The 12,607-nt window shown below is 35.7% G+C and overlaps 1 protein-coding gene across 1 annotated transcript in view; it reads left to right on the top strand.

Moving 5' to 3' along the window:
* Nucleotides 1-12,607, top strand: part of MAPK10 (mitogen-activated protein kinase 10) — a 308,625-nt gene that overhangs the window by 171,331 nt on the left and 124,687 nt on the right. The window contains exon 4 of the mRNA XM_004430916.3: nt 7,045-7,214. Within this exon, the coding sequence (XP_004430973.1) occupies nt 7,045-7,214 (170 nt within the window). The remainder of the gene's footprint in view (nt 1-7,044; nt 7,215-12,607) is intronic.

Genomic DNA, 12,607 nt, shown 5'->3' with positions numbered 1-12,607 from the left:
TTTTCACTCTCCTTATGATGAAACATAACCTCTTACTCCCACCCTGAGAAAGTGTTTTTTTAAAAATTAACTATCATCTATTAACCTGAAAATTTTATCCTCTCTTGATTATATAACATCACATATTATTGCCTATTTTATACTTTTTTCTTTATTGTAGACAAATTGAGAATATGTAGATCAAAAGTGTAGAATTCAGCATGCTTAGTAGTAGGTAAGATCGTTGTGACACTGAAGCCAGCATTCCAAGTTTGATCTTCTAAGGGACAATTTAATATTAAACTCCATGCGGGGAGGAGCTTTATATTCTCTGTACCTAGAACATTGCTTAGCACATTGTAAGACCAAAATAAATATTTGTTGAATGCAAAACATACTGAAGTAATAGGTAGACCTCAAATCTCAGGGATTTATCAGAACAAAAGATTATTTCCTGTTATAGAAAGTCTAGTACAGGTTAGCAAGGGCTCTCCTCTATCTCATGACTCAGCACTTTTGGCTTCTGCCACCTTGTGACCCAGGATTTAGGCTCTTGCCCTCTTGTGATGTGCCAGCTAAGACACTGGAGTGTGGAAAGAGGTGGATTGTGAAGGCACATCCCGTAAATACCTCTGCATTTAGGTGACACCTGTCACTTCTGCTTGTAGTCCATTGGCCATAAATAGTCACATTGCCCAAACAGAACTGCAAGGGAGGCTGAGACATGTGGTGGAGCACATGGATATTCACAGATCACTGTCTCTACCACAAGTGTCAAAAAACAGAATAAGTATTTTATTACCTGAACATTCTGAACCCGTTTGGTTATGTGTTGATTTTATAGCAGTATCATGGTGCTTTGGGATGGCGCTATGGCTCAGGCTAACTTTTGGTTAAAAACATTATAAAACTACTAATTAGCCATGTGTCTTTAAATGGTATCTAATTTCTCAGTAATAATGATAATAATTATAGTAATAATAATAATAAACTTTGAGAGTTTCCTATAAGCTTATACCATGCTAAGAGCTTTACATAGATTATCTCATTTTACTTTCATGCTAATCAAAAGAAGTAGATTATTGCCCTCATTCCATAAATAAGGCTAAGATTATAAAAAGCTTGCTCAAGGCCTCACAGGTGAGATTCTTACATAAAAGCTGGAGTTTTACCCTTCGCTGAAGTTCTCAGTCTAAAATTTCTCAACAGCGAAATGAGAATGCTAAGTCTTACATGAAATGACTTATTAGACACCTAGCACAGTGTCTGGTCTTAATATCAATGTAGTGCATAGTAGGTATTCAAGCAGTACTAGTTTTCTTGCTTCAAATATAAAGAACAGGCAGGCAGAAGCCATGCCTGCTCTACTACTGTTTACTGTTATGTGCTTTTTCACATAATTGAAAATAATGATTAAGCATAATTTAAGTCTTAAAGTTTTTACTGCATTATTGATCTATTGTAAGCCATTGATTCCACAAAGTAACCATCTCTGGGCCAACCAATATAAAAGTGATATAGATTTCAGGCTGTAATTCTCCTTAGAGAGTAACACTTCAAGAAACAGAGTGGGGAAAATATGCTCTTGACAGAAAATATAATCCTAAATGTTATTAAGCATTGTTGTCTTAAATCTCCCTCTTTAAAACTCATATGTCAATAATTTGACTCAGACTTAGAATGAATGGAACATAAGCCTTTCTACCACAACAAACAGAATCGCAGACGTTGTTTCCGCTGACTTTGTGTAACAGTCTTGGAGTGGCATCATGAAGCAACTCAGTATGCTGGTCATAGCTATGAGAATGAAAGCTCAATATCATTTGTGCCAAAAGCAGAATCACCGCTTTTGGCAGATACTTTTCAGTTTCCAAATGCCAATACTAAAAAAATATCCAGCAGGTTGACCAGTTCATCTTCTGGGGATGCATTTTGTAGCTAATTCATCTTGGCTATCCTGTTGAGATAGATCAATGTTATATCCATAGCACCTTCAATAGTGCCTGGCGTACAGTAGGTGCTCAGTTAATATTTAACAAATGAAGAGAATCAGCCCCTTAAATTTCTAGGCAGCTCTGAAAGTCCAGCTTTCCATCACCAGCACAAGGTTGTCTATTTCAACCCTGAACTGCTTGAGGTTCGGTTAAGTTCAAACTCCCTGCTGAGACAATTGATAAATGAAAGATAAGGACATATTATTTGTTCATTTCTCTTGATTTCCTAAGCTCTATTCCTATAGCTCACCTTTCGTAAGAAAACCACATCACTGTCCTAAATTATTTTAGGTGATCTAGTAATGGTTTAGTAAAAAAAAGAGCACATGTTTTGGAGTTGGACAAACTTCAATTCATGTTAATTGGTACCACTAATTAATAGTTTTAAGACTCTGAGCCAGTTAATAGCTCTGTATGCCACTCTCCTCATCTGTTTTTACTGTTAAATATACTATTTAACAGAATACAAAGTTCACCTTTAGGAGGTAAGCAATTAATACTCGTTCACCTTTCTTTCTCCCCTTGTCTTATTGAGAGTTGGTTTCATATAAGTCATATGAAATATATTTCTATGTATTTGATTAAAAAATATTGTATCTACTGCCTGTTGTTTGATTCCAGGGTTATTTTATAAAGAACTATTGAATATATTCTTCTGGAAGTTAAGTGCTAGAGAAATTTTACCTTTCCTATGAACTAGTATGATATATTTTATGAGATTAATGACTCAAAACTTGCCACTCACTTGGTTTTGTTGTTGTCTTATTATTTTATTTCTCTGGCTTTCTGGAAGCATGGCACTAAGTTTTTGTGCTCAGGGCTGTAGCTATTCATAACATAAGTCTTCTGGTAAAACTGTCATCTCCCAGCCTGTTTTATTTGACGTTTGTTCTTAAAACCGGATTTAATGGTTTTATTGCTCCTATATCTTCTATAGTGAGCTGCACAAATCCTTTTTAGAACCACACAGAATATAAATAATAAATGAAAGAAAGAATAAAATGACTTGCTAAAGGTTTCACAGCTATTAAGTGCAGAACTAATCCAGGCTTGATGCTATTTTCAGCTATATCATTCAAAAGAAAGTAAGGAAGCTTAACCTCTAAAAATTCTTAAACCTCAGTGTTTCCTGCTCAGGAACTAACAAGTGGTAACATAGGACAGTCATGCACAAATGAAAATGGGGAGGGAGTGCTTGTGGAGTATAGGTTATGAAATTTGAGAAAAACGCAATTGAGGCTTTGGACACCTGCAGGATAAAATCAGTAACGTGGGGCATTTTTCTTTGCAAAACTCCGTAGCTATAGGCTAGCAACTGAACTGATGGTGGGGACTCACTGCACAAGTCTGCATAAAATGCAGTCTTTCCACAGAAGAGATTATATTCAGATTTCCTCTATGCCTACCAAACTGCTAGTGGCAACAAAGTCTTCTTTTAATTTAGCTTTAAAATTTTTTGGCAGATGGTGGACGGGGAAGAAATGAGTTTGCTCTGAATTTTTGCAAAGAAAATTTTATTATATCCACATAGAAATAATTGTTGAGTCATTTAAATATAAGATTAATATTCAATGGAGGAATGAGTTATTTTTAAAAATAATTTGAATCAATAATAGAATATTCTAAACCTATAGTTATTTTGAACCACATTGATTTCCAAAAATTACCACTGTAGTGATTTATAATTTTTAATATACTATTCCTTATTTATAATTAACATATTAATTTCTTCTCTGGAAAGAGACTTTCCATTTTTATGAGCATTTATGAACACCTGTGAGTTTCATATATTCAAGTGTTTTAATATAAATTTAATATAAATAGATGATGGAATGTTTATTTTTGTGAGCTAATGACAGAACATTGGTTGGGCACTATATTGTACCTGTGAGATAGGAAAGCACATCCCTGGGAAAATGACATCTGGGCCTGCTAAAGAGGTGCTGATACCAAGGAGTGTCATGGTGACATTATTTTTAATATCCACCTTCTTTGTTTACTTGGTTTGACCTGCGTTGTTTTCAGTTTTTGCCTCTCCAACTAGCCTTCTTTGAATGGTGATGTCTCTCACATCTGCCATTCTCTAAAATAGGGGTTCTCGAAGTGTGGAGCTTGTTAGAAATACAAACTCTTGGCCTTACCCTCGTCCCATTGAATCAGAAACTTTTCAGTGGGGCGCAGCAATCTGTGTTTCATAAGCTCCTCAGGTAGTTCTGATCCATGTTAAAACTTCAGAATCTGTGCCTTAAACTATTGGCCAGTCTTCACATGCCTTCCCAATATGAATTTTTGATTCTTCTCTTCTTGTGTTCAAATCATCAGTTTTGTGACCTGAACTAAGGATATACTGAAACATAACTGGAAAAAAATCTTTTTAGCATTGATAATATTTTTCCATAGTGTGCTTAATGGCATATTTTCATAGGCACATTTTATAGAGAAAAGTTTATATTTGAACTTTATATTCATGACAAGGAAGCTGCATGGAAATTGGGGATAAAATATACTATACTAAATCGATTCTGAGCTTTTTGAAACTCTCTTTGGATTTGTAAGCTCGGAGCACAGATGAGATCTGGGGGAAGCTCTTCACAACATATTTGCCATCAAATTTTTGGTTGCCACATCAATCCAAGAAAATTTCCATTGCTGTTATCTCTGTGTCTTATTGTTTAATAATTAAAATAGTCTTTTCCCAATTATTTGAGGTATTTTCAAGAATGTATTTTCTAACTTTTAGATTTCACCTAAAGTTTAATTCAAAACTAGATATAAAGAAGGTACTTGAAAGGAAATTTTGTGTGTGTGTGTCTGAAATCACAAACTTTATAATGATGATTTTCAATCTTATTGTGAGAAATTATATGCTCTGAAATGGAGATAAAAGATCACTGAGTAATTTTTATTTTAGAAAAGGCATCAGGGCATTAGGCATTTCATTTGACTCTCTATCTCTTTTTGACTGGAAATTCTCTTCTTGCTAAAATTTTGCTTCTGGTGTAAGCTCTATGATTGTTTTAACCATTTTACCAAACTACCACCAAGTCCATTTATAGCTTCCCTATGATATGAAAAGTTCTGTTCTAGGTATATACCGGGAAAAATTACAGGGTGCTTCTCAGGAGTGTGAACAATTGCTGGGATGAAATGATATACTCCATTACAGCACTTGACCAACTGCTGTCTGAATACTGAGACTTTGTCTGTCCTTGTGTCTGGGGCTTACAATGCCCTGATTCTTAGCAGTCTTGTTTAATTTCCTGTTTTATGCTTCACAGACTGCCTCCTGGATTTCAGACCTCTCGTTATTGTATTTGCAAATTACCTGAATTTTCAGTCTTCAGTCCAAACAACCCAGATTGCTAGTCTAGTGTCCACTCTGTTCTTTGAGGTCTGCGTGCATTGGTACTGGATTGCTGCTGCCGTCTCTGCCAGCCGCAGGCCAGTGCCTCTCACATGTATTCTGCTCTCAACTCTGCCTGGGGTCTTCAGGTCCTTGCACTAGATTTGTGGGTTTTGCCACCCATGTCCATACAGTCCCCATTGAATTCTCCTCATTTACATTACTGTTGCTGCCTGGCTTCCTTTCCAAGAGCATACAGGGGCAAAGTAGTTTGTACTTCTTTTTCAATTTTTTATTTAGAAATGAAATGCCAAAATGTTCTAAGAAAAATGTTTGTATGACCAACCAGAGCTTTAGAGCCTAAGGAGATTTAAATCTTCTTTCAAGTTATATGAGAGGTAGATTTTCAGAAGTTAATGTATGTTAAAACCATACAAAGATCCTTTAGTTTAGGTTCTGGGCTCAGAACATTAAAGGCATTTTTTTTTTTTTTTTTTTTTACTAATTCAAGCTTTGATATACCTCAAAAGTTGTGAGGTGTGTAGGAAATTATTCATTACGCAGGAATGTCCCACTCATCGCAGGCCAACCAGCATTGTTTGATAAGCAAACTAATACAAGCCGCATCTCCTGTCATTGTGGCACACCAAAACATGCCCACAAATCTCCCAAATGCCCTCTAAGGCTTATTGCCACCTCTAATGAGAACCACTGGTTTAGACTACTGAACTTCCAATTGCTGGGATTGGGAGGGAACCCACAGAACATGTGAGTGCTCAAAACCTGAACTAAATGAGCATGACTAAACTAAATCAGATGACTATTGGCTAGGCATCCACCAGCGTGGGCAACAAGGAACAGGCAAGAGGAAATTCTATCGAGTCCCTTCTAGCTATGGAACCCAAACTATTTGATGTCATAAAACGCAACATAACATCATTTATGGGTAAACGATAATCATGGATAATAGCTACTTATATTATATATATTCATAAATCATGGTTCAAAATTTCAAGGACAGTCTCTTCAGTTGCTAAATATAATTAATAGATGGAAGAACTTCTCTTAAAGATAAACAAAAGATGCAACAATTGAGATATTTAAAATCTAAGCTTGCAAAGAACAAAAAGGCACCATGTGGCATTTTAGAATAATGTTAATTTGAACTAAAATTGTTCAATGTTTAATGCAGGATAATAGCAGTTTTGTTACTAACTGAGAACAAATGAAGTCAACACTATTTAATTCAAATTTACCTAATTAAAAAATTAAACCTATGCATGATTTTTTATCTCAGATTTTTCTGAGGCAGGGACGTTGATACAATCTTTTACCGTTCTTCATACAGCTATTCTATTGGGTGAGCAGGGATCACATCTGAAGGATCTAGCATAGTCTCTGGGACCAGTACATGTTCAGTAGATATTTGCTCCATAAATAAATAGTTTTAATGAATCATTTCAGAAAAGATTATCCAGATCTAATCTAAGATTGTTTTATTATAGAGAGTTTTAATATTGAAAACAAATTTTTCTTTGCATTTATTTCTAAGTTTACTTCAGATTACCTTACATGGACTAATATATATTTTTTCTACCTGAAATACAGGTTTATATAATGATGATAGATGAATAAGTATTAGTAGTCATTAAAAGAACAGGCCTCTCTGTATCTCATTGTCATTCTGGTTGTTTGCTTGTCTCATGTTTTTGTTCTCCTTTTTCACAGGGATTCGATAAACAAGTGGATGTGTCATATATTGCCAAACATTACAACATGAGCAAAAGCAAAGTTGACAACCAATTCTACAGTGTGGAAGTGGGAGACTCAACCTTCACAGTTCTCAAGCGCTACCAGAATCTAAAGCCTATCGGCTCTGGGGCTCAGGGAATAGTTTGGTAAGTGGAATGAATTTAACTTATATTTCTAAAGGGAACATGCTGTGTGTGTTAACTAGCCACAAAGAGACAAACAAAAACAGATAAATAGCACTACTTGAGTGGGAAAAAATTCATTCTACTAAAGAAAAATAAAATTATGAGCATTGTCTAATTCATTAACCATTTGCTAACAACATGTTCAACTTTGCTTGTGACTGGTTTTTCTAATCACAAAAAATATCCATTACACAGCAGCCATAGAGAAACCAAGAGAACCAGAAGTTTTCTAGCTGTTGCTGATGCATTTAGAAAATTTTATTTGGATGTTCTCACAGCAAGAAATGAGGAGTTAAGATAACTAGTGAATAAAATCTCCTGTACTCTGAAGAAGTGTATATGATATCTCAAATGTCCCTGTGACTTTTAAAGTTCACTGTTTAAAATTCAGTTACCTATTAGAAAAAGTGTTATTTTTAAAATGTTTGCCAAATGTTTTCAAAATGAAAGATTCTGGGCTCCTTAGTAACCATTCTTTTACGAAATTTTTGAGTGGCCAATTGAAATGATGACAAATCAAGATCTGATTTACCTGTTATAAATCTCTTGCAAAAGTGATGATATCAGATTGATAAAAATTTCTTTTAGATAGTTTTAACTTGTAGTGTAGCAACCAAATGTATTTAGTATGAACTTATTAGTGTAATAATTTTCAATTTGAAGGCTCATACCTATGAGTAAAAAGTTAGGACATGCACTATAAATACGTATATGTATATTTGTTTATTTATAAAGGAGATTTACTTACACCAATATATTTACTTGTTATATAAATTACAGCTATATTAATAATGTCCATTTAAAAACACGAACATTTTTAAGGGATGAAATGAAGATAAAATAAACATTCTTTTAAAGTAGATTTTACTTTAAAACTTGTTTACACTCATTTGATGTCATCTTATTTTGGTTAAAGCAATATGATAGTGTTCAGTATTTTTCAAACCTTCATTTTATACTTTCATAAAATGATTTTAAAGTCTGGTTCACTTCATTTTTTGTTTTTTTAACACTTTATTTTTTTAGGGAAGTTTTGTGTTTACAGGAAAATTAAGAGGAAGATAGAAATTTCCCAAATACCCCTATCCCCAAACATGCATAGCTTCTCCCATTATAAACATCGCACACCAGCGTGACACATTTATTACAATTGATTAACCTACATTGACACATCATAATCCCCAAAGTCCCTAGTTTACGTTAGGGTTCACTCTTGGTGTTGTGCATTCTATGAGTTTGGATAAATGTAAAATGATTATGTATAATACAGAGTATTTCCACTTCCCTAAAACTCCTCTGTGCTCTGCCTATTCATCCCTCCTCCTACCCCTAGCCGCTGGCAACCACTGATCTTTTTACTGTCTCCATAGTTTTGCCTTTTCCAAAATGTCATATAGTTGTACCTATGACATTGAACATACAATTGGACATTTTGGGGTTGGCTTCTTTCACTTAGTAGTATGCATTTAAGGTTCCTCCATGTCTTCTCATGGCTTTATAGCTCTTTTCTTTTTAGCATTGAATAGTATTCCATTGTCTGGGTATACCATAGTTTATCCATTCACCTACTTTAGGACATCTTGGTTGCTTCCAAGTTTTGGCAATTACGAATAAAGCTGCTTTAAACATCTATGTGCAGGTTTTTGTGTGGAAATAAGTTTTCAAGTTTCACTTCATTTTGACAACTGATTTTAAATTCACTCTCAATCTTTAGTCGATGCAATGGCAGAATCTCACTATTGGTGCTAAATCATAATACTAGCATTTAAACCTCATTTATCAAATATTCTAAAGCTTTTCTTGAAATTCATATAGTAAATTTCAATCTTTCCTAATGTCAATTAGTCATTGTTTTTGCAATTTGAAAGATGGAACATTTTAATATTTTTGACAATGGGCCAAACCTTTCATTTCAAAGATATTTAAGCAGATAAAGAAAATTGTATTTATTTATTTATTATGGTGCAGGTATGAGGTGAACCTCTTTGTGGCACAAAATAATTTCATGGTGTGGTAGGCAGAATAATGGTCCCCCAAAGATGCCCAGACTGTAATCTCTGGACTCCTTGAATATGTTATCTTACATGGCAAAAGGGACTTTTCAGATGTGATTAAGTTAAGGGCCTTAAAATGAGGAGATTTTCCTGGTATACCCAGGTGGGACCAATCTAATCACATGAGTCTTTATAAGTGGAAAAGGACCACAGAAGAGTGAGTCAGAAGAGATGCAATGGGAGAGGAGTGGGAAGAGATTCCAGTATGAGAGAGACTTGCCTTATTGTTACTGGCTTGAAAGATAGAGGAAGAGGGCCAGGAGCCAAGAAACAGGTTGGCTTTTAGAAGCTGGGAATGGCCCTCAGCTGAGAATCATTAAGAAAATGGAGCGATCTCAGTCATACAACCACAAACAACTGAAATCTGCTAACAAACCCGAATGAGCGAGGAAAGAGATTCTCCTCTAGCACCTCCAGAAAGGAACTCAGCCTGCTGATGTCTTGACTTTAGCCCAGCTAAGTTCGTGGTGATTTGTTGTGACAGCAATACTAATACACATGGTATTGTAAAGATCCTACTAAGATAATTGCTGTAAATCTCCTAAAAGCAGGCACACCAAACTATAATGTTTTCAAAAGAAGGAGTTCAGGGTGCCTTTGTCAACCCTCCCCGAACTTTGAAATTCCTGTTTTCTTTTCAGGTCATATCTTTTACCCTAGCTGATATGTGACCAACTGCTGGGGTGATAAAGTGTATATGTGATGGACAAGTATTAATATGTATATTAAAAATCAGTGAGGTTTATTTTCCAGATTATGTTTATATTTTCTTTTGCATTCTGCTGGATGGCTTGTATACACTTGGAGAGTGGGAACCCCATTTAGGAGATCACTGCATTCATGAAGAGCTTTCAAAATGAAATAGAAAATAAAACAAAAGCAAAAGGCTTAGGAAGGAGGAAAGATGAGAGATGGAGAAAGCAGAGTGATTCCTGGCTACCTTTCTTTAATGGAAAATTGTAGAACATGAGAAAGTTTTCCTAAGATTCTCAGTTCAGACACTCAAGTACTCATTGGGATTGTTTCATTTTCCTTCAGATAAAACTACCACAGAAAGTGAGGACTGCCTGAGAAAGAAAGCTAATAGACCGTAATGATTCAAAAATACAGGCATACCTCAGAGATATTGCAGGTTCCATTCCAGACCACGGCAATAAAATGAGTCACACAGATTTTTTGGTTTCCCAGTGCATATAAAAGTGATGTTTATGCTATACTGTAGTCTATTAAGTATGCAATAGTATTATGTCTAAAAAAACAACGTACATACCTTAAATTAAATAAAAAAATACGTTATTGCTAAAAAATGCTAACCATCATCTGAGCCTTCAGCAAGTCATAATCTTTTTGCTGGTGGAAGGTCTTGCTTTGATGCTGATGGCTGCTGACTGATCAGGGCGGTGGTTGCTGAAGCTGGGGTGGCTGTGGCAATTTCTTCAAGTAAGACAGCAATGAAGTTTGCTGCATCGATGGACTTCTGATCACGAACCATTTCTCTGCAGCATGCGATGCTGTTTGACAGCATTTTACACGACAGTAGATCTTTCAAAAGTGAAGTCAGTTATCTCAAACCCTGCCGCTGCTTTGTCAACTAAGTTGATGTAATATTCTAAATCCTTTGTTGTCATTTCAACAATCTTCACGGCATCTTCACCAGGAGCAGATTCCATCTCAAGAAACCACTTTCTTTGCTCATCCATAAGAAGCAACTCCTCATCCATTAAAGTTTTATCATGAAATTGCAGCAATTCAGTCAAATCTTCAGACTTCACTTCTAATTCTAGTTCTTTTGCTATTTCCACCATATCTGCAGTGACTTCTTCCACTGAAGTCTTGAACCCCTCAAAGTCATCCATGAGAACTGGAATCAACTTCTTCCAAACTCCTATTAATGTTGATATTTTGACCTCTTCCCATGAATCACAAATGTTCTTAATGGCATTTGGAATGGTGAATCCTTTCCAGAAGGTTTTCAATTTACTTTGCCCAGATCAGTCAGAGGAATCACTCTCTATGGTAGCTATAGCCTTATAAAATGTATTTCTTAAATAATAAGACTTGAAAGTTGAAATTACTCCTTGATCTATGGGCTGCAGAATGGATATCATGTTAACAGGCATGAAAACAACATTAATCTTGTTGTGCATCTCCATCAGAGCTCTTGGGTGACCAGGGGCATTTTCAATGGATATTTCAATGGATATTACCATTTTTAATGGTAATATTTTGAAAGGAATCTTTTTTCTGAGCAGTAGGTCTCAACAGTGAGCTTAAAATATTCAGCAAACCGTGTTGTAAACAGAAGTGCTGTCACCTAGGCTTTGTTGTTCCATTTATACAGCACAGGCAGAGTATAATTAGCATAATTCTTAAGGGTCCTAGGATTTTGGAATGGTAAATGAGCATTGGCTTCTACCTCAAGTCCCCAGCTGCATTAGCCCCTAACAAGAGACTCAGCCTGTCTTCTGAAGCTTTGAAGCCAGACGTTGACTTCTCCTCTAGCTATGCAAGTCCTAGATGACATCTTCTTCCAATATAAGGCTGTTTCATCTTCACTGAAAATCTGTTGTTTAGTGTAGCCACCTTCATTAATTGTCTTAGCTAGATCTTCTGGGTAACTTGCTGCAGTTTCTACCTCAGCACTTGCTGCTTCACCTTGCCCTTTTATGTTATAGAGATGGCTTCTTTCCTCAAACCTCATGAACCAACCTCTGCTAGCTTCAAACTTTTCTTCTGCAGCTTCCTCACCTCTCTCAGCCTTCACAGATTTGAAGAGAGTTAGGGCCTTGCTCTGGATTAGGCTTTGGCTTAAGGGAATGTTGTGGCTGGTTTGATCTTCTATCTAGGCCACCAAAACTTTCTCCATATCAGCAATAAGGCTGTTTCACTTTCTTATCATTCGTGTGTTCACTGGAGCAGCGCTTTTAATTTCCTTCAAGAACTTTTCCTTTGCAATCACAACTTGGCTAACCATTTGGTGCAAGAGGCCTAGATTTCCACCTATCTTGGCTTTCCACATGCTTTCCTCCTTAAGCTTAATCATTTCTAGCTTGGTTTTTTTAATTTTAATTTTTTATTTATTTTATTTTTATTTTTTGTTTATTGCTGTAACATTGGTTTATAACACTGTACAAATTTCAGGTGTACATCATTACACTTCTATTTCTGCACAGACTACATCATGTTCACCACCCAAATACTAACTATAACCTATCACCACCCACATGTGCCGAATTATCCCTTTTGCCCTCCTCCCTCCCCCCCTCCCCTCTGGTAACCACCAATCCAATCTCTGTCTCT

Source organism: Ceratotherium simum, chromosome 8 (genome assembly GCF_057802395.1).
Source record: "Ceratotherium simum simum isolate JZ-2026a chromosome 8, ASM5780239v1, whole genome shotgun sequence".
In the NCBI taxonomy this organism is placed as follows: Eukaryota; Metazoa; Chordata; class Mammalia; order Perissodactyla; family Rhinocerotidae; genus Ceratotherium; species Ceratotherium simum.
This window is presented reverse-complemented; position numbering and strand designations above follow the sequence as displayed.